The following is a 22,510-nucleotide window of genomic DNA, read 5'->3' on the forward strand; positions in this document are numbered from 1 at the left end:
AACTGACGGCCGGCCGGAGCGCCCAAACAAACAGCATCGTGCACGCCCTCACGGGCGCAATCAGTTTATTTCAAACACTCGACCATGATGCTGGGTGACCACTCTGTCAGCCTCTCATTCTTTTCCGAATGAAAATCCGTCTACATATGGTAAAGTTTGATAAGAAAAACGTTGGCTTTCAATGCTAAAATTTGCATATGCTATGCTATATGCAAATGACTTCCGGGTTACGTCATCGATGACATCATTTCCATCGCATTATCATTGCTGAAGCTTAAATGAAGCTAGAATGGTCATTTATGGCTCTAAAAATGTCAAAAAAATACCCAAAAAATCAGAAAATCATCAGGAAGGCGACGTTTGGCGATCTGGCTGGCTGGGCCTCCTCAAAATGGCGACGTTTGGCGATTTGGCTGTGAACTAGTTAACGTGTGCACTAACAAGACAAAAACATACTGTAAAAATAGAGATGTTCTGGTTCTACTTATAATTTGAGCCCTTTTCTCATTGTTTGTAACCATTTTAACTAACGTGTTTGACATTAGACTGTTAAATCAGTTACCTTTTTATTTTCTTTCTTAACCCATTTAGGACTGAGGCCTTCTAAATCCTGTTATCTGAAAAACTTGAAATATTTATTCAAAAATTACGAAAATATTATGTTACTATATCGTCACTGTCAGGCAGAAACCTTGTATCTCCAAGTTTCAAATGTGTATGTTTTCTTTTTTTGCAAATTAAAGCCCTACTTCAAAAGTGTTGCGAAAGTGTTGCACAAAAGTAGTGAAAATAGCCGATCTATTTACACCTGCAGATTTTCACTATTTTAAATCGTTTTTAAAATAATAACAAAAAAGGGAAGGTTTTGATTTGATGCTCATATTAACCATAGGAAGTATTGAGTTCGTTTTTATTTTCACATGCATGCCATAAATTCCATAGGGATAGATCACACATGGTTTTATGATATCATCAACTTGCGACGGGCATTTCCCCTATTGAGTGAAAGATAAGCTATTTCTAGAAGAAATAAAATATTTACTGTGTTTTTAATTTTACATTGTAGTTATAGAGGACAATTATAACGTATTAAGGCATATTTGTCGTATTAGCCAGGGATCCCTTTAATCTCCTTGAGTGCTCGGATCTCAGTGTCCTTTTTCTACAGTATTTTCCCACTGGTCCTAGCAGCACCACATACTTTTAATGCGATGTTGTCTCCCTTGAGCTCCCGGTTGGTCTCTGTCTTTTTATCTGTCTGCTGTCATTGAGCTGATTCTCTCTGCTGGCCCATCCACCCTCTCTAGATCGTGCAGTACATTGGCGAACTGTGCCGGTACCTGCTGAACCAGCCAGTTCGTGACACAGAGCGGCAGCACCGGGTGCGCATGGCACTGGGCAACGGCCTGCGCCAGTCCATCTGGGAGGAGTTCACCAACCGCTTCAACGTCCAACAGATTGCAGAGTTCTACGGAGCCACAGAGTGTAACTGCAGCCTGGGCAACTTTGACAACAAGGTGCTTAACTGAGTGGTGTTTAACTAGACCTGACTATCAAAGTGTTTTTTGAATATTATTTTTGCACGTCATAGACTACATACATCAGGGGTTCTCAAACCTTTTTCTAGGCAGTGACCCCCAAAATAATCATATTTTAACTGGGGACCCCCCAGAGCACTAGTAAGAGTTGAGGCATTACATTTTGTATAACACGGTTCTATTGTGAAAATAGCCGATCTATATGCTCACAACGCCTTGCGTTGGGAGGCGTTGTAAGCATATAGATCGGCTATTTTCACAAGTTCTGCCTCTAATATTTGACAATTTGGCCCATGTTTAGTTTTTCATTTTAGGGTTATTAAAAAGTCCTTAAATTGTCACTTTAGAAACGTGCAGATACCCTCTATACACTTAAACTTTTATGTTGGTTTGTTTACTGTTGGGTGAGAAAACAATGTTGCACATTAAGTTAATCATCTGGGGACCCCCCAAAATAATTTCGGGAGCCCCCTGGGGGTCCCGACCAACTCTATGGTCCCGACCCAGTGTTTGGGAACCAGTGTGGTAGCTAACCATTTGTGTTTGCTTTCTCTTCCCGACAGACTGGAGCTTGCGGTTTCAACAGCCAGATCCTTCCATACATATACCCCATCAGGCTGGTCAAAGTGGATGAGGAAACCATGGAACTGATCCGGGGTCCTGATGGAGTCTGTATTCCCTGTAAACCTGGTAGGCCTATCATATACTCTCTGTAATATGCACTATAGCCTTGTAATCCCATCATTTACTGTTGACGATTCACTATTCATTATTATTGGTAACCCTATATTTGCGGGCAATACCTTCACTCTTCTGGGTAAACAAGTACCAGTTCATATTGCAATGGACTCAAACATTAATTTATATTAACCCATTAAGACCGGGAACGCATCTGTGTCACGTTACCACTTCAACCATTATTTCTTTATACTTTGGTTATTCAAAAATAGCAGATATACAAGCTCATAGTGCGGCACCGATTGCAGCACTATGAGATTGTAGATCTGCTATTTTTTTTTAAACATGACATATTTAGCAAATCTTTGACTATGATATTTCTTGTGGATATGTTTAACTAAAATCTTTGGGGGGGGGGGGGGGGGGTCCCTGGAACAAGAAATGTGTACTCTAGAGACTTAGATGTATCTCTACACCCCTATCATCTGTATCTGTCCTGCTGGGTTGCTACTGAATGACAACTGAATTCCCACTCTGAATTCTTCTTCTCTCTGTCTTTTCTTTTCTCTCTCTAGGTGAGCCTGGCCAGTTAGTGGGCAGGATTGTTCAGAATGACCCTCTGCGGAGGTTCGATGGCTATGTCAACCAAACGGCAACCAGCAAGAAGATTGCCGAGAGTGTCTTCAAGAAGGGAGACAATGCCTATCTCTCAGGTAAAGCTGCCCCCCACACTAGACTCTAGATCAAAACATCTAGAGTCTAAACTCATGATCAAAATCGGGCACATAATAATGCCCAATTTTGAGTCCGATTCGGCCTTCCTGACATGGACAACGGAACAGATTATCGTCCCAAATCTTCCTGTTGTGTGAGGGGTTCACAGACTGGACAGAGTCTCTCCAATGTCATATCCCAAATGTCAAACATGTTTGATCTTTACTACTCAAAATCCTGATATAATGTTGAGCAGAAATCTGAAATATTCAATCAGCGCGAGATGTGGGAAGTGTCAAAAACATAATAACCTACTTGTCTATCATTCACCAGAACTGAAATCTGAATTGAAATCTGCTGAAAATGTATACAATAATCATTAATGCCTTACTACAGCATACAGTACATGGGCAACTGGCGGCCCGGGGGCCACATGCGGTCCTCACCTTCACTTAATGCGGCCCACAGGTTCATATCTGAATACTGAGATATTGATTTCAGCTGTTACAATTCCAAACATGCAAACATGACGCTTTAATTACTTCAGTCTATATTAGTAGCTTAATGACTAGTACTAGTCTTTTTTTATGTCCAATGTATTTGTATTTAAGTTCATAAAGTTAACATAAGAACATAGCATTTGAAATTAAATAAAATGTTACTTTTCAGGATTCAAATTCAAAAATAGCAAAAATAGCAGATCTACAAGCTGAAAACGTGTTGCAGTGCGACATGTTTTCAGCTTGTTAATCTGCTATTTTTGCTATGTTTGACTGTATATGCATTGTGGCCCTCGGGAGAGAGTGTGAAAATATAGTGGCCCTCTCCATCATCAAAGTTGCCCAACCCTGCCTTACGGGTACGGTCACACCGAACTCCGCCTGTGCGGCAGATTCTGCCAATGCAACAAACCCCTCCGTTCCCATTGAAAAGCATTGACAGAATCCACAGAATAGGTAGGAATCAAAGTTCAGTGAGACCGTACTCTAAATCAGGTTATTTCCTCCTGTCCATTATTTCCCAGGGATTGACTTCTGTTAAAACACGTCAGGTCTAATTGGTCTCTTGATTTACAAATGGATAACCCTGGAATAAAACTGAGGATTTTACCATGTGGGTTCCTTTCAGCTGAGAAAATAAAGTCCATCTTTCATATGATCATTTGTTAAGATCGATCCCTTGCTTCTGTCAAGTCCAAATACAAATAAATGAACCACAAAATCAGAAGCAATGCTAGTTTTAAAACGAAACTGACCCATTTACATCCTTAAAGTGAGTGGAAGTGATTGAGGCATTGCTATGGAGATACATATATATTTTATAAAAAGTGCTTCTCAATTATACAATGCATCATTGATCACTAAGATGAATGATCGCTAACAAAATGATGAATATTTGCAGGCAGATTAAATATCATAAGACCTTAGTCGACTAAATCTACAGTTGATTTTGTCTACAAAAATGTATTTTGGCGGGACTTGATGGAGACGAAATGCCTGATTTTACACTTGGTTGCATGCTGAAAATAGCCTATCTACAATCTCTGCGACACGTGAGCTTGTAGATCTGCTATTTTCAGAGAGAGCAACCAAACATAAAATGACTTGTCTTTTAGTTCTCTCCTCTCCACTAGTCCCTCCCCAACATTTTACTCTAGTTTTTATTTGTTGACGAAACTGTCAATATGTTCAGTCTTAGTTTTAGTCATCGCAGCTTTTTATTCAGTTTTCGTCTGTGAAAAAAGGTAGTCGACAAGCGTCTTTCGTCATAGTCCTGGTCTTCGAAATCAACACTGGTTGCAGGCCTAATGATTTCTCTGCCCACTCCACCCCATCCTCCTGTGTCCAGGCGATGTCCTCATCATGGACGAGTGCGGGTACATGTACTTCAAGGACCGCACGGGGGACACCTTCCGCTGGAAGGGAGAGAACGTCTCCACTACCGAGGTGGAGGGAACCCTGAGCAGGCTGCTGGACATGAAGGACGTGGTTGTGTACGGAGTGGAAGTACCGGGTAAACCACACGAGTTGTTTGATTTTATTCTTCTGCGACAAAGCAATTATATAACTGCTTTTGACAACCTTACTTTGCCTGACTTTTATTTCCTGACTTGAAAGAGTTTTCAGTTTTTATCTGTCTGTCTAAATCACGTCTGTGTTGTTTGTCACATTCATTCATTCATTCATTCATTCATTCATTCATTTAAGAAAACTGTAACAGACCTGTTAATGGTTAGTTAAATGTACAGTGTATACCAGCAATTTGATGGAAACACATTGTAGTTTATGGACTAAATATTTTAATCGACTAAATCTACAGTTGATTTTGACAAATATGTATTTTGGCAGGCCTTGATGGTGTCGTAAATTCTCATAATGGCTGATTTTACACTTGGTTGCATGCATGCTGAAGATAGCCAAACTAATTATACACGTTGTAAGCTTGTCGATTTTCAGAGCGCAACCAAACATACAATGATAGTTCTACTCCATCTCTCATTTTAGTCTAGTTTTTAATTTGTTGACGATATATTACGTCTTAGTTTTAGTCATCGTAGCTTGGTTAACACTGGTGTGTCTGTCTGTTTTTGTTCTGTATTTGGTCCATTCCCAGTTTGTAATGGATGAATTGTCTGACACTGGTGATCTCTGTCCTCACAGGAGCCGAGGGCAAGGCTGGCATGGCTGCCATCGCTGACCCCACCCACTCCTCTGACCTGGAGAAGTTTGTTAAGGACATGGAGAAGGCTCTTCCTCCCTATGCCAGGCCTGTCTTCCTCCGTTTCCTCCCGGAGGTCAACAAGACTGGTGGGTGACAAAGTGTATTCTGCATATAAAACACTTTTTCCCAAGGGGGCACAGTGGTGCACTGGTTAGCACTTCGCCTCACAGTTAGAAGGTCCTGGGTTCGATTCCCGCCGAGGGAAGCTGTGGGCGCTGGGGGCGTGTTCCTCCACCCGCGTCATCAGAACCCACACCCTAGGTGGGGTTGGCGATAGGGCCTCTCTGTGGTGAGTTTGCATGTTCTCCCCGTGTCTCCTTGGGCATAGGCCCTCACACCAGGGGTTAAAGTTCTCCGTCCTGGGGACGGATTTCCGTCTTGAGGATTCCCTAGGGGCTATTTATGAGATCAGAGAAGATTCGGAAAAAAAGCTGAACCGTCTGCGCTAATTATAATAGCATCAGTTACTACTGTGGTGCGTAGACTTGCTGGTGTGTCATGTAGTTCTAATTTAGACCAACTACTTCCTGTAAGTAGACTTGAAAATAAAACCAGTTGACGTGACTTGACTTGACTTGATCAGATTACGCTAGGCTCTTATTTTGAAATCCGCCCTACACTGAGAGGAAATGCCTCTAGCTACTTGTTGCTGCTGTAAGCTATGCATGCTGTTGGATAAACAAAACATCACTTGGATTACCCGCAATAGTTTGGCTAAAGTTCACATTTATGATAGAAAACAGTGCTCATGTGGCTTAAACGATGTACACCGTTTGGAAGTTTGTTAAACTTTTTGGACCTACGCTGAATTCCAATAGCTGGATGCTGCAAAGGAATGAGATGTCGCTCTCTCTGTAATGTATGGATGGCAGTGTCAAAAGATGAAGTCACTGGAGTTTTACATGTAAACAGCAGGTAGGCTATACTATCTAAATATGTGTTTACAGGGGGCAGCAGTAATTGACAATGCGCGTTTGCTTTCTACAGTCTATATGGTTTGCTTACGTTCTCTGCATTATAAGCAACGGAACACTTGTTATGTTTGCAAATCAGAGATTCGAGGGGATTTATTTGTCACTCACAAAAGTGATCCATACAGATGCTAATGAAATACTTCGGGGTGGTGTTTCATTGGTACCGATTAGCAACGTATCATGAATGATTGGTGTTCACTGTTCATGGCAATAGGCGGAGATTTCTCCACTTTCTCTCATAACGTTACCCACGTGTGGCATAGGTTCAGTCAGCGACGCGTTATTTGGAATTGCACATGAGTTCTGGGCGGAGCCAGCGACAATAAGGCTCGGATGTGCTCAGTGCGGTCAAAAACAAATTGAGGTGGGCTTGGCTGGATGAAAAGGTTGACGGGAAAGCCATTCAGGTCCTGGTGTCACCGTGTCAAACGGTGAGAGAACCAGGAGCCTGTTTCTGTTGTATCTGTTATATGGCAGCATGGCAGCAACGATAAAAAAAGACGCTTTTCAAGCGCGGGGGGGGGGGGGGGGGGGGGGGGGGATACATTTCCGTCTCGGGATTTTTTTTTGCTTTAACCCCTGCCTCACACAAAAACATGCAGTAGACCTGGTTTCTATACTACCTCCCCCTAGCCAGCCGGGTGCTCCCCAATGTCCCCTGGCGCGGCAGGAGGAGAGCGGAAACCAGGACTACAGGTTAGGTAGTCACCGGGTGAGAAAAAATGGGTTGCAAAAAAAGTGGGATAAAAAACATAAAAAAAATAAAAAAAAACATTTTCCCGAACTATAGCATTTATATTCTATTTGCTTTAAAGAAGTCACATTTGTCTTCCTGGTGTTATCAGAAGGATGCATATGTTATACGAAAGCGTGAAAGTAACATTTTAAGGATCTGAACGAATCGTTCACGAGTCAGTCTTTGTGATTCGTCTTTGTAATTCGTTCTTATGAAGGAATCACTGTCTGTAGTACTCTCAGGGAATATTAGCTCTGCCGTCATTTGTCATTAGAAACATGAAGTCCTGTTTCTTTCTAATGTCAGAATAGTTCCAAAAGAGCCTTTCTGTGAAAACGTGATATAGCAGACCGTATTACTATATGCAAAATTAGAACACGCCACCATTGCTGTCTTTGCTAGTGGTGGGCAAAACCGTTCATTTCAGTTCATGATTCATTCTTGTGATTTGTTCTTATGAACCGAATCACTCATGAACAACACGTCTCTAGTCTGTGCTGCTGCAAAGCAGTGAAAAAAGCATTTTATTATACATTATGATTTATACATGTTTGTAAGCCCCTGTCGAGCTTACAAATTGTGTTTTTGGAACTAGTCTGACTATTCTGACCTTTCACATTCAATTGACATGACAATCACAGCAGTCATAAAACCATAAGAACACAGCAGATAAGAAACAAATCTAGCCAGCCAGATAAAAAAGATGAAAAGATGTAGAAGGAGAAATAGCGTGCGTCATAGCGTGAGCAAGAGTCCATTGGTCATTAGTTCACGGACCGGCTACAAGGCTACAAGCTCACAACGCCTCGCGCTGCGAGGCGCTGTGAGCTTGTAGATCGTCTATTTTCGACAAAGAGGTTTGGTATTGAGGGGTAAAAGAGCAGACTTAAGTACAGAGTGAAAGTATTGATGGTTCAAGTGGTTAAATATCTGAAATCACAAATTGAAATGAGTCCAAAATAAACTGATGATTGTGCTGTCAAACAGTCAAACTATATGGAATCAATGAACAGGTTGTGGGGGTCCCTGCCCCATATCTCTCTCAACTAAGGGGTTCTTGGCCTGAAAAACTTTGTCTATTTTATCTATGAATGGATTCTATTTTCCACCCCTGATCTCTTCCTCTCAACCTCACCGACTCCTTGGTCTTCCTCCCCCTCAGGCACGTTCAAGTTCCAGAAGACGGACATGCGTAACGAGGGCTTCGACCCCAGCACGGTGTCAGACAAACTGTACTTCCTGGACCCCAGCAGGGGGCGCTATGTGGAGCTGGACGGGGAACTCCACCGCTCCATTCTCTCAGGGAAACAGAAACTCTGATGACCACAATGGCTACCACACACACACACACACGAATGAATCTATAATAGAAACGGGGCATAAAAAACTGAGACAAAGAGATCATGATTCAGATCCCTGTCCTCACTGTCCCACACACACACGCATTTATTCAGCCATACACTGCTGCACACATGCAAATAAACACTGAGATGCCCACTGGCTGCCTCACACACACACACACACACACACACACACACACACACACACACACACACACACACAGATGCACACACATAACATCCACACCTAAATAACGTACTCTTCCTAGCGCCACCTTTTCCCTCCACCCTCTAAAAGAAACAAACTAAACCATCGTTCCCATTCCCACACGGCCCGCGAAACACACCTCCCCATTCACGACCAGGTCTCCTCTTACCTCAGCAAAAAAATTAAAAATACAGAAAGGGGGCAGCGACCCGGTATGTTGGGTTTCACACCATTTGGCGAATCCGACATGCAAACTTGAAACAGCCACTCCCTGCGCAGACCTCCACGGAATCCCTCGACAGCGACAATAACCCCGTCCTTTTTTTCTTCTTTTTTAAAAAAAAATTTCCACCCGAGATCCCCTCAAATTGGATGCTTCGTCGTGCTAGGAGAGAGGGGAGCATGGGGCATCTTGCATCCAGATTGCCAAAACTAAAGAAACTGCAGACAACTACAAACCTAATGGATGTTGAGGAGGGACCGTGGACACAGTACAACACCGTATGTGACAACATGGACGGACCTAAGAGGACCTACACTGTCTGTCTGTCTGTCTGTCTGTCTGTCTGTTTTGGTTGTTGTTCTCTTTGTTCTTTAAGAACAGACGGGGTTTCAACCTGCACAATTACCCAGCAGTGAACAGGCTTATGTAGCTGGCCACTTAAAACGCTCTATACTTAGTAAAAAAGCGGACCTGAGTTAGCTCTGTACTTGGTCCGCTCTTGTTTCCTTCTACATCCAAATCGCTTTGCCAGAAGTAGCCCATCTACAAGCTCAGAATGTGACGCGCTATGAGCTTGGGGCCGCTAGGGGGCGCTTGGGTTCAAGTGGCTAGTAGAAACTGCTCACATCCTCTCCTTTAACCCATTAAGACCGCGAACGCATTTTTACTTTAACCATTATTTTATTCTTTAACTATTGAAAAAATAGCAGATATACAAGCTCACTGCGTGGCACCGATTGCCGCGCTGCGAGCTTGTAGATCTGCTGATTTTGAAAAAGCATGTCAATTTGAGCAAGTCTTTGAATATATATTGACCCGATTCTATAAATGTCTTCTAAATCCTTCTAAGGTTTCCATGTCAATGGTTCTCAAACTTTTTCATGTCAACCCCCATCTCCTATGTATCAGGGACCCCCCAGAAGCAAATATTTGAGTTAAAAATGTTCGCTTAAAGAAATATATATAATATTCAAAGATTTGCACACATTTTCACGATCTTTCAAAAATAGCATATCTACAAGCTCGCAGCGTGGCACCGAGTGCCGCGCTGTGAGCTTGTATATCTGCAATTTTTTAATAGTCAAAGCATAGAATAATGGTTTAAAATGGGTTGTTTTAAGTCTCTCGCCTACTTCTCCTCATCTTCTCCTCATCCGCTTGCGTCCTGTCTTCTCGTAGAAGACCACCCGTGACTTCTGCCTGTCTGGAGGTTTTGCGAAAGACATGCGGAAAGGAGAGCGGGGTGTTTTATAGAAGGAGAACAAAGAAAGAAAGTTTCAACTCAGGAGTCGGAGAAGTGATGCCAGCACAGTAGCTGTAGCTGAAGGGTTATTAATGGATATCAATGTTATTATTAAGTGCAATAGGGCTTTCAGCATTGCCAGTGCAATAATAAGCCACACAATGAGCTGATGTGAAAACAAAGCTTTGTATTTAAAAATGTCTGCATCATACCAAATATATTTAAGTTTACATATTTCAACAAAATATACAATGCCTATGTTATTGTAATCGTCACATGCATCAAAGCTCTAGTGCTCCTATGCCATGTTATTTTTCACTTTCATAACATTTTGACGTAGCTAAGTTATAGCTCATAATCCATACTCCAGCAACATTTACCGTAGGTGTCCTAAAGAAATTACAGCATAAACAGTACGCTGCTTACAGCATGTGCTGTATATTTCTGCTGACCGTTTTGACCTGGGTATGAAGATGTTTATGTTTATGTTGCATAGTCATAGTGTGTGTATGAAAACCATATGTTTTTGAGAGATCTTGTCGGAAATTCTAAATGTATGAGAACAGATTCAGATACATAGTCTGGTTCCCTGGGCGTATTGTGCAGGTTTGCTCTAAAGGGTTGATTTTATTTATTGTAAGGTGTGTACATTATTTCTGAAACCATATGAAGTGGACCTGACTTAAAAGAGACGGCTATCTCCTGTCCCACACGAGCTGTTGTTTTCAACGAGTGCAATATTGCGATGACGCAGAGGGGATAATGTTTGTTTTAATTCAAGAGAGCCAAATGATCCAAATATGTGAAGGGATGGGTAGAAGGAGAGAGTTGACGAAATGGGATGGAAAGTATCCCACTAGAAGGGAAAATATGCTTCTTACATCTATGTGTTAATCTGTGGTTTGTGGTAGTTTTTCAGTGAAGGTCACACAAGCATGAATGATCATTGTTGTTATTAATCACACACAGAGCACTGTGCCTTACGGTGAGATTCACTGGCCCTGGCCTGCACATCGCATCCTGACTGGCTCCTTATGGTTAGACCCCGTTTAGTCGCCACGTCCTTTCATATTCCACTTTTGTCTCTTAGTGCCCTATAGATTCATATGATTCCCTTTCTTTGATTGACCCTTAATGTAAATGTCACAGTCCTGGAGTATCTGTCCTCGGTTTGCTTCGACATCTTTTATTTTATTTATTTTCGTTTATTTGTGCCCGCTCACTACGTCTATGTCTAGAGCCCCTTCCTCCCTTCACGTACTCTCTTATTTTAGGTTGTCCCCCAGATGAGTGGTGATATGAATTAAGCAGCAGAGCCCCATTTGATGCCCGTTTGGCGGCCCAGGGACAGTAAGAGAAGATTTGTGTTAAAGATTTTCAAAATTCCCACATTTTCAAAATGTTTAAAATGTTTAAAGAATGTAATGCTCACAGAGCTCGTAGATCAGCTATTTTGAATAGTCAAAGTATTGAGTTAAAGTGGTAAACCACTGTCCTAGATCTGTCACCATCTTCCTAAGGTATACTTGTGAGTACTACGTTATTAGGAGTATACCTTAAGATAAGATATTACCAGTAAGACTCCCTAAATCGGGAGATAAGCGACCGTCAGGTCGCATGTAAAAATCGGCCTGATGGTGGCGCTAAATGTGGTATTGAAGTACCGTAGTATCTCCTGGTTGTTATGGAGGTATCTCTTAGTAGCCTACCTAACAACTTGCTCTTATAATATCATCACTTTGACTATTCAACATTTCCTAAACCCCGTCTTCAATCTATTGTCTTTGGGTTTTTAGTCCTCATTCCTCGTTACTCCCTCTTAATCCTGGCCCTGTCCTCCTTTGATCAGGCAAAACTGCTTAGTCCTCATAGTCTTTGTCAGGAGTCATGCTTCAATACCGGCAATGTCTGCTTTCACATGTTCTGTTAGGTGGTGCAAGACTTGGGCAAAACAGACATGTTTCAATCATTTCAAAATGACACATTGATTGGCGTTTGGAAGTGACGTGAGACTCCGGGTGGCATCTTGTTAAATCAAGTGCGCCTCAATGCTGTTTTTGCCCAGGTCTGTTTGTGTGTGTGTGTGTGTGTGTGTGTGTGTGTGTGTGTGTGTGTGTGTGTGTGTGTGTGTTCTAGTGTCACCACCTTTACCTTCAACCTCTTGAAAACTAGAACTCCTACCTACTAGAACTAGGGATGGGACGATAATATTGTTTATCGTGATGAAAAAAAAAACACAATAATCAAATGTGGAGATCTACATTTATCGCAAAATTGTCCTCCGTCATGCACTGGGATCAATTCACCTTTTATTCGCCGCGCTGCATATCCGGTAGACTGGTACCATTTAAACCCTCTATAATTGGTAAAACTGACCTAGAAATAACATACTTGATACAGTCTTTTTTTCTTTTCTTTTTTAACTCTCTACCAGCTTGTGAGCTTGTACATTTTTGGTAAATGTTCCGCCCCAGGATAATGGATTTTGGGGATATTTTGATTATCGCGATAATATTGCAAATCGCAAATATCTTTGGTCTCAATAATCGTGACATGAAATGTTCATATGGTCCCATCCCTAATTAGAACTCCTACTGTACCTAGGCCACATCGCCCCGGCACCCTCATTTCAGCCAGGCAGATCACACAGTACCCAGTGGTTATGTGACCAGAAAATGTCAACCCTGTTCCAAGCAAGCACAGTACACGGTAAAACAGTTTAATTAAATTAAAACTGTGTATTGGTCAAGGCTCCAGTGAGGTTGACTAGTCTGTCCAAGTGAGTTGTACTGTGGTAATGCTGAGGTTTGTGGTAGTTGTATTTTGCAGGCTGAATCTCAATTAATTCCCCCCCTTTTTATAATTTGCACTGACTGACACTGGTGACCCCAATGGGTGCTTTTTGTATTCCCATTGTGGTCACCAGAACTTTCTTATTTTTCCTGTTTTTGAAATGGATAATAGAAAAGAAAAGAAAGCTAGTTCCTAGATATTGAGATTCATGCTTGTTCCCTCTGTGCAATGTGCACACACCTGGCAAGCGGGTGTTCTTAGCTCCAAGAGTCTGTCTGTCTCACTTTATTTATTCTTAATGATGAGTGTGAAATGTTCTCACAAATGTTTGAAAAACAAAGGTGTGATCAATGATGATGATGGTGGTGTTGTAAACTAAAGACTGATTACTTATCTAGGGTTAGGGAATACGGCTTGGCTGTTATGACGCCGCTTCTGACCCTGAGGGATTGCCGTTAGCAACCTTGACCACCAGGGGGCGCATGATTAAACAGCCCCAACAGCACAGCAATTTGAATATATTTCCATTATCACGTTCTTTTTTTAAATTATTGCTTTTCATTTTTTAAGAAATATTAATGAATTATAGTTTGATTGTTTCACTGCAATATGTTTATGTTATTTTCTTTTTGTGAAATCATAGCTTTGTAATTGTGGTTTAAAGGGAGGTTTGTGCATGCATGTGTCAAGGTCAATGCAGCACAGCTGTCATAGCCTGGAGTTTAATGGGAAAGATGTCTTTTCTCTACACCAGGGGTCTTCAACAGGGGGTCCGGGGACCCCTAGGGGGTCCTCCAAATCTTACAAATCCTTTTTATATTAACAACCCTAGTGTCCATATTCTGAGGGGGAAAAGAGCAGACTAAGTACAGAGTGATAGGTTTATTAAGTATTGACGGTTCAAGTGGTTAAATATCTGGAAACAAAAATGTGTATGAATCCAAAAAACACTAATGATCAATCATGCTGTCAAACAATGAAACAATATGGAATCTATGAAAAGGTTGTGGGGGTCCCTGCTTCATCTCTCTCTCAACTAAGGGGTCCCTGGCCTCAAAACGTTGAAGACCCCTGCTCTACACAAGGAAAGGAAAGGGCTTACCTATTGAGAAGGAGAAGGCTCAAAATAGGGGTCAGCTTTCAGTTCCTCTACTAATGATTAAGGTCTAGGAAAGGAGGTGGAGGAACTGAATGCAGATCAGTGCTAGAAACCTTAGAAGCTACAGACCTCTGGGGATGGTTAGGGGACAAGTTATTGATGTTCTGATTCTCATTATCTATTTATCCCCAAATATTAGAAAAAGAAAAAAAAAAGTCTCTTGAACAATACAAAAAGCAATTGTTGAAATGTTATCATTGCCTTACAGTGCTTTCTGGGAGCACTAGACCCGAAAAAGTGGTACATTCTGAATACAAAAACAAAAAACGATGCAGCTTCAAATTATTAAGCATTGCAAGCAGATATTTAATGAAAATGAAAGATTTGCCCATTCCATGTGGAATGTTATATTTGAGGAATAGTTTTCTTCCAGTCAAGATAAAAAAGAAAATGCCATGTCAGAGTAAAAAAATAATAATAATGGGGAAAATATATATATTGAATTGCTATGTGCTTGTTTCATTGGTCTCAGTCCTGATATGGATTGTGTGACATGGAATACCTCACTGGGTCTGCTAGCTAGACCACTGTTGCACTGTAATCCGACTGAATCATTATGATGTTGTTCATGTTCACATTGAAGTAGTGAATGTGTCAGGGCATGGTTATTATTGAGATGACTCTATTACAACTGTGTTTTAAGGTGTTATCAGAGACTCCAGTGTTGTTTCATGATTGGTTTATATATAGATTGTGGTATATTGTAACCAATCATGGGAGACCATAGTCCCATAGGGACCAGCTTTGTACAAAAACAAGCCATTTCTTTGTGTTAATGATTTCTTTGTCTTTGATTTACGAAACCCCTACAATAAGCAGTGCTGATCTCCCATCGCTCTCAGATCATACTGGGATAGCAGGAAGCCGACAACAAGGGCCAATATTTGTTAAGCCTAATTTATATTTATTTTCGGCATGCGATTAAAGTATACATTAGGCTTTTAGCACCTTAGAAAGTACTACTGATCAAATCCTGGCTCACCTCTAACATAGCCTATAATTGACCTTCATTGGGTGACATCATGATTGGTGATTTTCGACCAATGCGCTCCAAATCCTACAGCAGATGCTTGTTTGCGTTTTAGCCGTCTACATGGTTTATACGCAGACTGAATAAGCTTGTCCGACAGAAGATGTGTGTATGAATCTTTCTCTGGTCTTTCTGACTTCACACAGTATGCCTGTGATCTCGCCCCATCTCATACACTTGTTCACACACACACAAATATTACACTCTTTGTTTGTGGTTTTGTTTTTCCTGTTGTGGTACTCAGGAACATCAAGGGAATGCGTGTGTACTTGTCTGTGCGTGCGTGTGGTGCAGAGGAGTATTCCTTTTTGTTTATTTGTTTATTTTTGCAGGCGGCAGCTCTTAGCATGTGCAGAGTGCGTGTAGGGGAGGTCTGTGAGGTGTGCTGTGTGTGTGACACACACACTGATGTCCTCTTGTCCAGAGATTAATTGCTGTAGACCATGCTTTTGAAGAAAACTGAAACAAACAAAAAAAATGTTGCAAATGGCAAATCAATATTAATAAAAACTATTTAAATTGTTGACTTTGGGGTGTTGCTGTAAACATGTTTTACTTGTGGACAGGTCGTTTTTTAAAGGGGGATACTACTGGAGAAAATGTGTTAAGCCCTGATATAAAATACCATGACCCTCCCTCCGAATGGGGGGAAAAAACAATTATAAAAATAAATAAGATTGACCCTCCCCTAACATAACATGACATTTACCACAGTAAAATTATTCCTAAAACCTAAGCTTATTCCTAACCTAAGCTTATTCCTTAAAGTGAGAAAATAAAATGAAAAGTTAAATTGGAATCTGGCTATACCCTAAGTGAGATTCGAAACTAGCGGGAACATCAGACAGAGTCGTATGACGAACATAATACACCATCCAGATGGGTGGCAGATAGAGGCTGTGAGACTTATATTGATGTAATGCTTGTCATTCAAGATGGAAAGAAATGAGCTATCTGAGTTTTTATGTGAGACTTAGTGAGGTCACTTCCTGAACTGCACTCCTCCTTTTGATGCTGACACTTGCAGTGAGAGATGGTATAGTGTAGGGCATTAACGAATAGTGATTTTCTAGTATTCGAATTATTCGACCTCAAAGTATTCGAATAGTCGAATATTCGACAGGACTGGCCAAACTATCAAATATTAAGCCAGAGGCGAACATTGTGAAAATAGCCGATCTACATGCTCACAACGCCTCGCAACACGAGGCGTTGTGAGCATGTAGATCTGCTATTTTCACAATATGTATCTGCAGAACCGACAACCGAGTCACATTAAATGTAATACCTACAAACAGGTATAATGGGGTTTGCATTAAAGGGGGAACCGGCACTGTGTCTGCAACACAGTCGGAGGCACAGACAGATACAGAGATCTCCATGATGGGCATAAAGGGACAGACAAACAGATACAGAGATCTCCAAGTATGGGCATAAAATGGATGCAGACAGACAGATACAGATATAATGGGGTTTGCATTAAAGGGTGGGGCATTCATTCCCTATTTCAAATTCGGCACGCGCGTTCCCCGCCGCAGCAGATGCAGTGCCCGGCCTCGACCCGACCCGATACGCGATTTTCCGGAACCGGCACTGTGTCTGCAGAGATCTCCATATATGGGCATACAATGGATGCAGACAGACAGATACAGATATCTCCATATATGAGCATAAATGGACACAGGCAAACAGATGGTCAATACGGGTCCTACAGAGATCTCCATATATGGGCATAAAATGGACGCAGACAGACAGATAACTCCATATATGGGCATAAATGGACACAGGCAAACAGATGGTCAAAACGGGTCCTACAGAGATCTCCATATATATGGGCATAAAATGGACAGACAGATATCTCCATATATGGGCATAAAGGGACACACGCAAACAGATGGTCAAAATGGATCCTATGACAACAGGTATAATGGGGTTTGCATTAAAGGGTGGGGCATTCATTCCCTATTTACATTGTTCCCGAGTTGGCCAGGTTGCCGAGTCGCCAGGTTGCCGACTAGACGGGCGGCCGAGCTTCTAGTTTTTGCCAGACCCATGAAATGGGTAGGCCTACATAAGCAAATGTCGGTCCGGGTTTTCTATATAAAGGGTATATATGATGATGACATGATGATGACATGCCTACAAAAGGCATGATGTCATAAATGATGATGACAGACAGGGGGTCTGGCACAACCAGGTTGACCTGGTCTAGTTTTAAAGAGAAAACAATAAAAAAATAAAAATAAGTGAATATTCGACTTCGGTGAACAACGTCGAATAGTGACTTTGATATTCGAATATTTGGTGAATGCCTAGTGCTGATCAGACCCTCAGCGGTGAGTTTCCCTGTTCAAATCTGAGGCCTCCAAACATCGCTCTAGTGCTTTGTCATTTTCAAGGTTAAAATACAAAATATTTAGTGAAAAGCAACAGCAGAAACCTGCAGTGAGAGATGACGTAGTGGTCTGAAGATCAGACTCTCATTGCAGAGGTTCTGTTCAGTCCTCCTACATGTGAAAAATAGCAGATATACAAGCTCACAGCGTGGCACCGAGTGCCGCGCTGCAAGCTTGTAGATCTGCTATTTTTGAAAAAGTCATGAAAATGTGTGCAAATCTTTGAATATATGTATTTTCAAAGCGAACGTTTGTAACTCAAATGTTGCTTCTGGGGGGTCCCTGGAACTAAATATTTTGAGATGGGGGTCTGTGGCCAAATAAATATAATTTTTGGGGTCCTTCACATGAAAAGGTTTGAGAACCACTGACATAGTAGTCTCTTAAGAACAGACTAACTGAGCTCCAGTTAAGTGAAAAGGACCTTTTCTTTGACGATGGCTGGCCAGATTGCTGACATAGAAACATAGGGTTTTCAAAAAATCTTAGAAGGATTCAAAAGACATTTATAGAATTGGGTCAAAATTCTAATTTTCACGATTTTTCAAAAATAGCAGATCTACAAGCTCGCAGCGCGGCACTCGGTGCCGCGCTTTGAGCTTGTATATCTGCTATTTTTCAATAGTTAAAGCATAAAATAATGATACACAATAATGTGTACCCGTTTTGAATGGGTTAAAGCACACATGGGCAACATGCGGCCCGGCCCTTTGATCATCTCAATCAGGCCCTTGAAGTCCTCAAAGAAAAACTAAATTCCCCCCCCCCCCCCCCCAAAAAAAAAAGCGAGTAAAAAACTACGTTCTAAAAGTTTGCTATATGTTAATAGTTTTGAAACATTGATTTAACTTAACCAATTTTATATTTACCATTTGAGCATGCATACCTCTGTATGTAGTCAATGTTTTTTATTTATTTAACAGTTAAACATTCAACCTTGAGTCCATATTTATAACAATGCAATGTGTTTTTATCAGTGACCTATGCAGAGGTGCAAGGTGCATATCAGATAAGATAAGATACAGTATAAATTTATAGGCTAATTTAAAAGTTGATATGACATTGACGCAGATTAAATTATGTAACTATAATATTTTTTATTGTAGGCCAGAGTACACCAGCGGGATACAGCTGTCTTGTTGTGAAAGGACCTCATTGGTTAGTTTGGCATGTCTACCAAATTCATGCAGTTTGAACATAATTGTTATGTGTTATGCGTTTCAAGTATCAATTAAATTGTACAATGTGTGGCCCTTCACTCACTTTATCGAGGTCTGTATGGCCCTCTGGAAATTAATGCTGCCCACCCCTGGGTTAAAGGAATACTCAAAAGCTCTGGGAAACACCTGCATTGAGAGACTAGTGGAGTGGTCTGAAGATCAGACTCTTACTGCAGAGGTTCCATGGTCAAATCTCAGTCTTCCAAAGTTGTTCTAATAAGTAGCACTAAGTACTAAGTACTCTTAGTAATGTTGAAGTGTTCTTTAGTATGTTAGCTTTGAGTTGGTAAAATTAAACACTCCAACATTGAACCACAGGACAATCAGGATTTGAACATATATGTAGACCAGTGGTTCCCAGACTCTTTTGGCTCAGGGCACCCCTATAAATATATGTTTTCTTCTTCTCTTCTCTTCTCTCTTTTCTTCTTTTTTTTTTTTTTTACAAATAAATAAGACCCCCCTTGGCCCTCTCCACTCCACCGTCCATAGTCTGCAGACAGCACAAAACTGCTAGGAGCATCACAGAAAAAGTGAAACCAAGAGCCAGAAGGCTACGTTTAAACATGTGTTAATTGTCCCGGACACAAGGTTAAGCTATTATATCATGCCCTGACACCAACAATTGGCCTTTCAACATCATGCAACCTTTATGACAGTCGCAAAGAGTTGCTTTGGTGCGGTTGACCTTAAAACGGCTTTGTTGAAAGGAATTACATTGTGAATCATTGGTGCAAAATTCAGTAGAACATAGGAAAATATATATGTTAAGATTACGTTGTTGGGGGAGGGTGGAAATCTTCCTGATACTGACAGTCCAGTGTTGGCATTCCTGCACATGGTGTAGCGGACTGAAGATTGGTCTCTCCATTCAAAGGTGCCATGTTCAAATCCCAGTCCTCCCACAGATCATTGCTACTTTGCTTTTCAAGGTTGAAATACAAATGAATTAGTTAAAAGCTATATATTTCCAGCAAGAGATGGTGTAGTGGTGAAACAAAACAGAGGAAGGTTCGCTCTACTCATTTGGTTTCTTCTTTTGAACAACTTCAGTTCTTAGGGTGCAGGATCAGGTACAACATGAAGGAGGAATTAAGTAGTGGTGAAACAACCAGTTTCTCAATTCAGAGGCTCTATGCTTAAATCCCAGTCCTCCTACAGTTCATTGCTGAAGTACTTTGACCTTTTTAAGGCTAAAATTGTCAACATTTTCTCAATTTCTTCCAGTGGACTCTAATCTTTAGACAACACATTTACAGTGAGAGATGGCCTAATGAGGTTAAGAGGTTCCAAGTTCAAATCCCACTCAACCTACAGTCCATCTCTGGAGTACATTGACCTTTTTAAGGCTAAAATTGTCAACATTTTCTCAATTTCTTCCAGTGCTCTCAAGGCATGTAGGTAAGAATTTTTTTCTGTAAAGTTTCTGTTGGACAGAGTTCTTTCAGATATAACCCCCCACCTTTAGCTCTCAGGAAACAGGGGGAGGGACACCCCTCCACAATGGTCCTCCGTGTACCTTGGGCATGGGACTTGAACTTGTCTGAAACCTGCCTGAAGCAGGGACAACCGTCCAAGCGACCATACCATTGATCCAAGGCACATTTGGGCCCTCAGCAGATATCTCCTGGTGCTTTTGAGTTGTTCTCTTCTATTTTAGCCTTGAAAAGGTCAAAGCACTACAGGAATGGTTTTGAACATGTAACCTCTGCATTCAGAGTCTGATGTTTAAACCACTACACCATCTCCCACAGCAATCTTTATCCGGTGCTTTTGAATAGTTCTTTTGTATTTTAACCTTGAAAAGTAACAACAATGATCTGTACGAGAACTCAGATTTGAAAATGAGACCTCTGAACTGAGGGTCTGATCTTTAGACCACTAGACGCATTTTCCAGTGCTTTTAACTAACTCTTTTATATTTTAACCTTGAAAGAAATGTTAAAGTAAAACAGCAACATAGGAGGAGTGAGATTTAAACACGGAAGCTCTGCACTGATGGTCTAATCTTTAGACAACACATTTACAGTGAGAGATGGCCTAATGGTCTAACGCTCAGACTCTCAGCTAAGAGGTTCCAAGTTCAAATCCCACTCAACCTACAGTCCATCTCCGGAGTACCTTGAACTTTTTAAGGCTAAAATTGTCAACATTTTCTCAATTTCTTCCAGTGGTCTCTCTGCACTGAGGGTCTAATCTTTAGACAACACATTTACAGTGAGAGATGGCCTAATGGTCTAACACTCAGACTCTCAGCTAAGATGTTCCAAGTTCAAATCCCACTCAACCTACAGTCCATCTCTGGAGTACCTTGACCTTTTTAAGGCTAAAATTGTCAACATTTTCTCAATTTCTTCCAGTGATCTCAAGGCATGTGGGTAAGAATTTCTTTCTGTAAAATTTCTGTTGGACAGAGTTCTTTCAGATATAACCCCCCACCTTTAGCTCTCAGGAAACAGGGGGAGGGACACCCCTCCACGATGGTCCTCCGTGTACCTTGGGCATGGGACTTGAACCTGTCTGAAACCGAGCAGCACCTGGCTGCAGACACTAGGGTCCTGTTGATGTCCACGGGAGACAGGAACATCAACAAGTGGCAGGAAGTGACCTCACAGTGTCAAGTGACTTCATGCCGCTTGTGGAGGTCACGTGACGTCTCTGCCTTGCAGTCCAAGGCACTACAGTCCCTTTGAGCCGCATTGTCGCTATGTGTACATGTTATCTTTTATCTTTTAGACAACCCAACTCTACCCCCTAACCCTAAACAGAATCTCCATGGGGTAGAGCAAGAAAGAGGTGTGAGGTCACTTCCTGCCACTTGTTGATGTTCCTGTCTCCCGTGGACATCAACAGGACCCTAGTGTCTGCAGCCAGGTAGTCTTGCTGAAACCTGCCTGAAGCAGGGACAACCGTCCAAGCGACCATACCATTGAGCCAAGGCACCTTTGGGACCTCAGCAGGTATCTCCTGGTGCTTTTGAGTTGTTCTCTTCTATTTTAGCTTTGAAAAGGTCAAAGCACTACAGGAATGGATTTGAACATGCGACCTCTGCATTCAGAGTCTGGTGTTCAAACCACTACACTACAGTGACTACACCATCTCCCACAGCACACCTTATCTGGTATTTCATAAATTGCAAATTATTTCAAAGTAGGCTACAAATCTCAAGCATGCATGTCCACACTTTTTTTTAATTCAAATAATTTCATTTTTTTTGTATTATTTAACTTCAAGCGCCCAATGCATTGTCATGAAAGAAATTGTAATATGAGCTAACAGTATCAATTGCTCAGATACCAGTATAAGGATTTGATCCCATGACCTTCTGATCATGAGTCAGAAGTTTTCAAACTGGCAAACTGAGTGGCAAATCGAGTGGCAATGTGAGTGGCAAAGTGAGTTTATCATTGTTTAACGTCGTTTAATGCAGTCAGATAGGATTTTTCTGTTTGGATGTATGGGCTGTCAAGGCCAGAAAGTAGTTTTTTGCCACTCAATAGGCGTTCCCGCATAACTTCTGAGTATGATGATGATGTC

At 41.4% G+C, this 22,510-nt stretch overlaps 1 protein-coding gene across 1 annotated transcript in view; it reads left to right on the plus strand.

Moving 5' to 3' along the window:
- slc27a4 (solute carrier family 27 member 4) overlaps positions 1 to 15,870 on the plus strand; it is a 39,469-nt gene extending 23,599 nt beyond the window's left edge. Inside the window, exons 8-13 of the mRNA XM_080743234.1 lie at positions 1,308 to 1,517; positions 2,102 to 2,228; positions 2,792 to 2,929; positions 4,779 to 4,943; positions 5,591 to 5,737; positions 8,524 to 15,870. Of these exons, the coding sequence (XP_080599360.1) occupies positions 1,308 to 1,517; positions 2,102 to 2,228; positions 2,792 to 2,929; positions 4,779 to 4,943; positions 5,591 to 5,737; positions 8,524 to 8,681 (945 nt within the window). The 3' untranslated portion in view covers positions 8,682 to 15,870. The remainder of the gene's footprint in view (positions 1 to 1,307; positions 1,518 to 2,101; positions 2,229 to 2,791; positions 2,930 to 4,778; positions 4,944 to 5,590; positions 5,738 to 8,523) is intronic.
- The last annotated feature ends 6,640 nt before the right edge of the window (positions 15,871 to 22,510 follow it).

Source organism: Nannobrachium achirus (genome assembly GCF_963921795.1).
Source record: "Nannobrachium achirus genome assembly, chromosome: 15".
In the NCBI taxonomy this organism is placed as follows: domain Eukaryota; kingdom Metazoa; phylum Chordata; class Actinopteri; order Myctophiformes; family Myctophidae; genus Nannobrachium; species Nannobrachium achirus.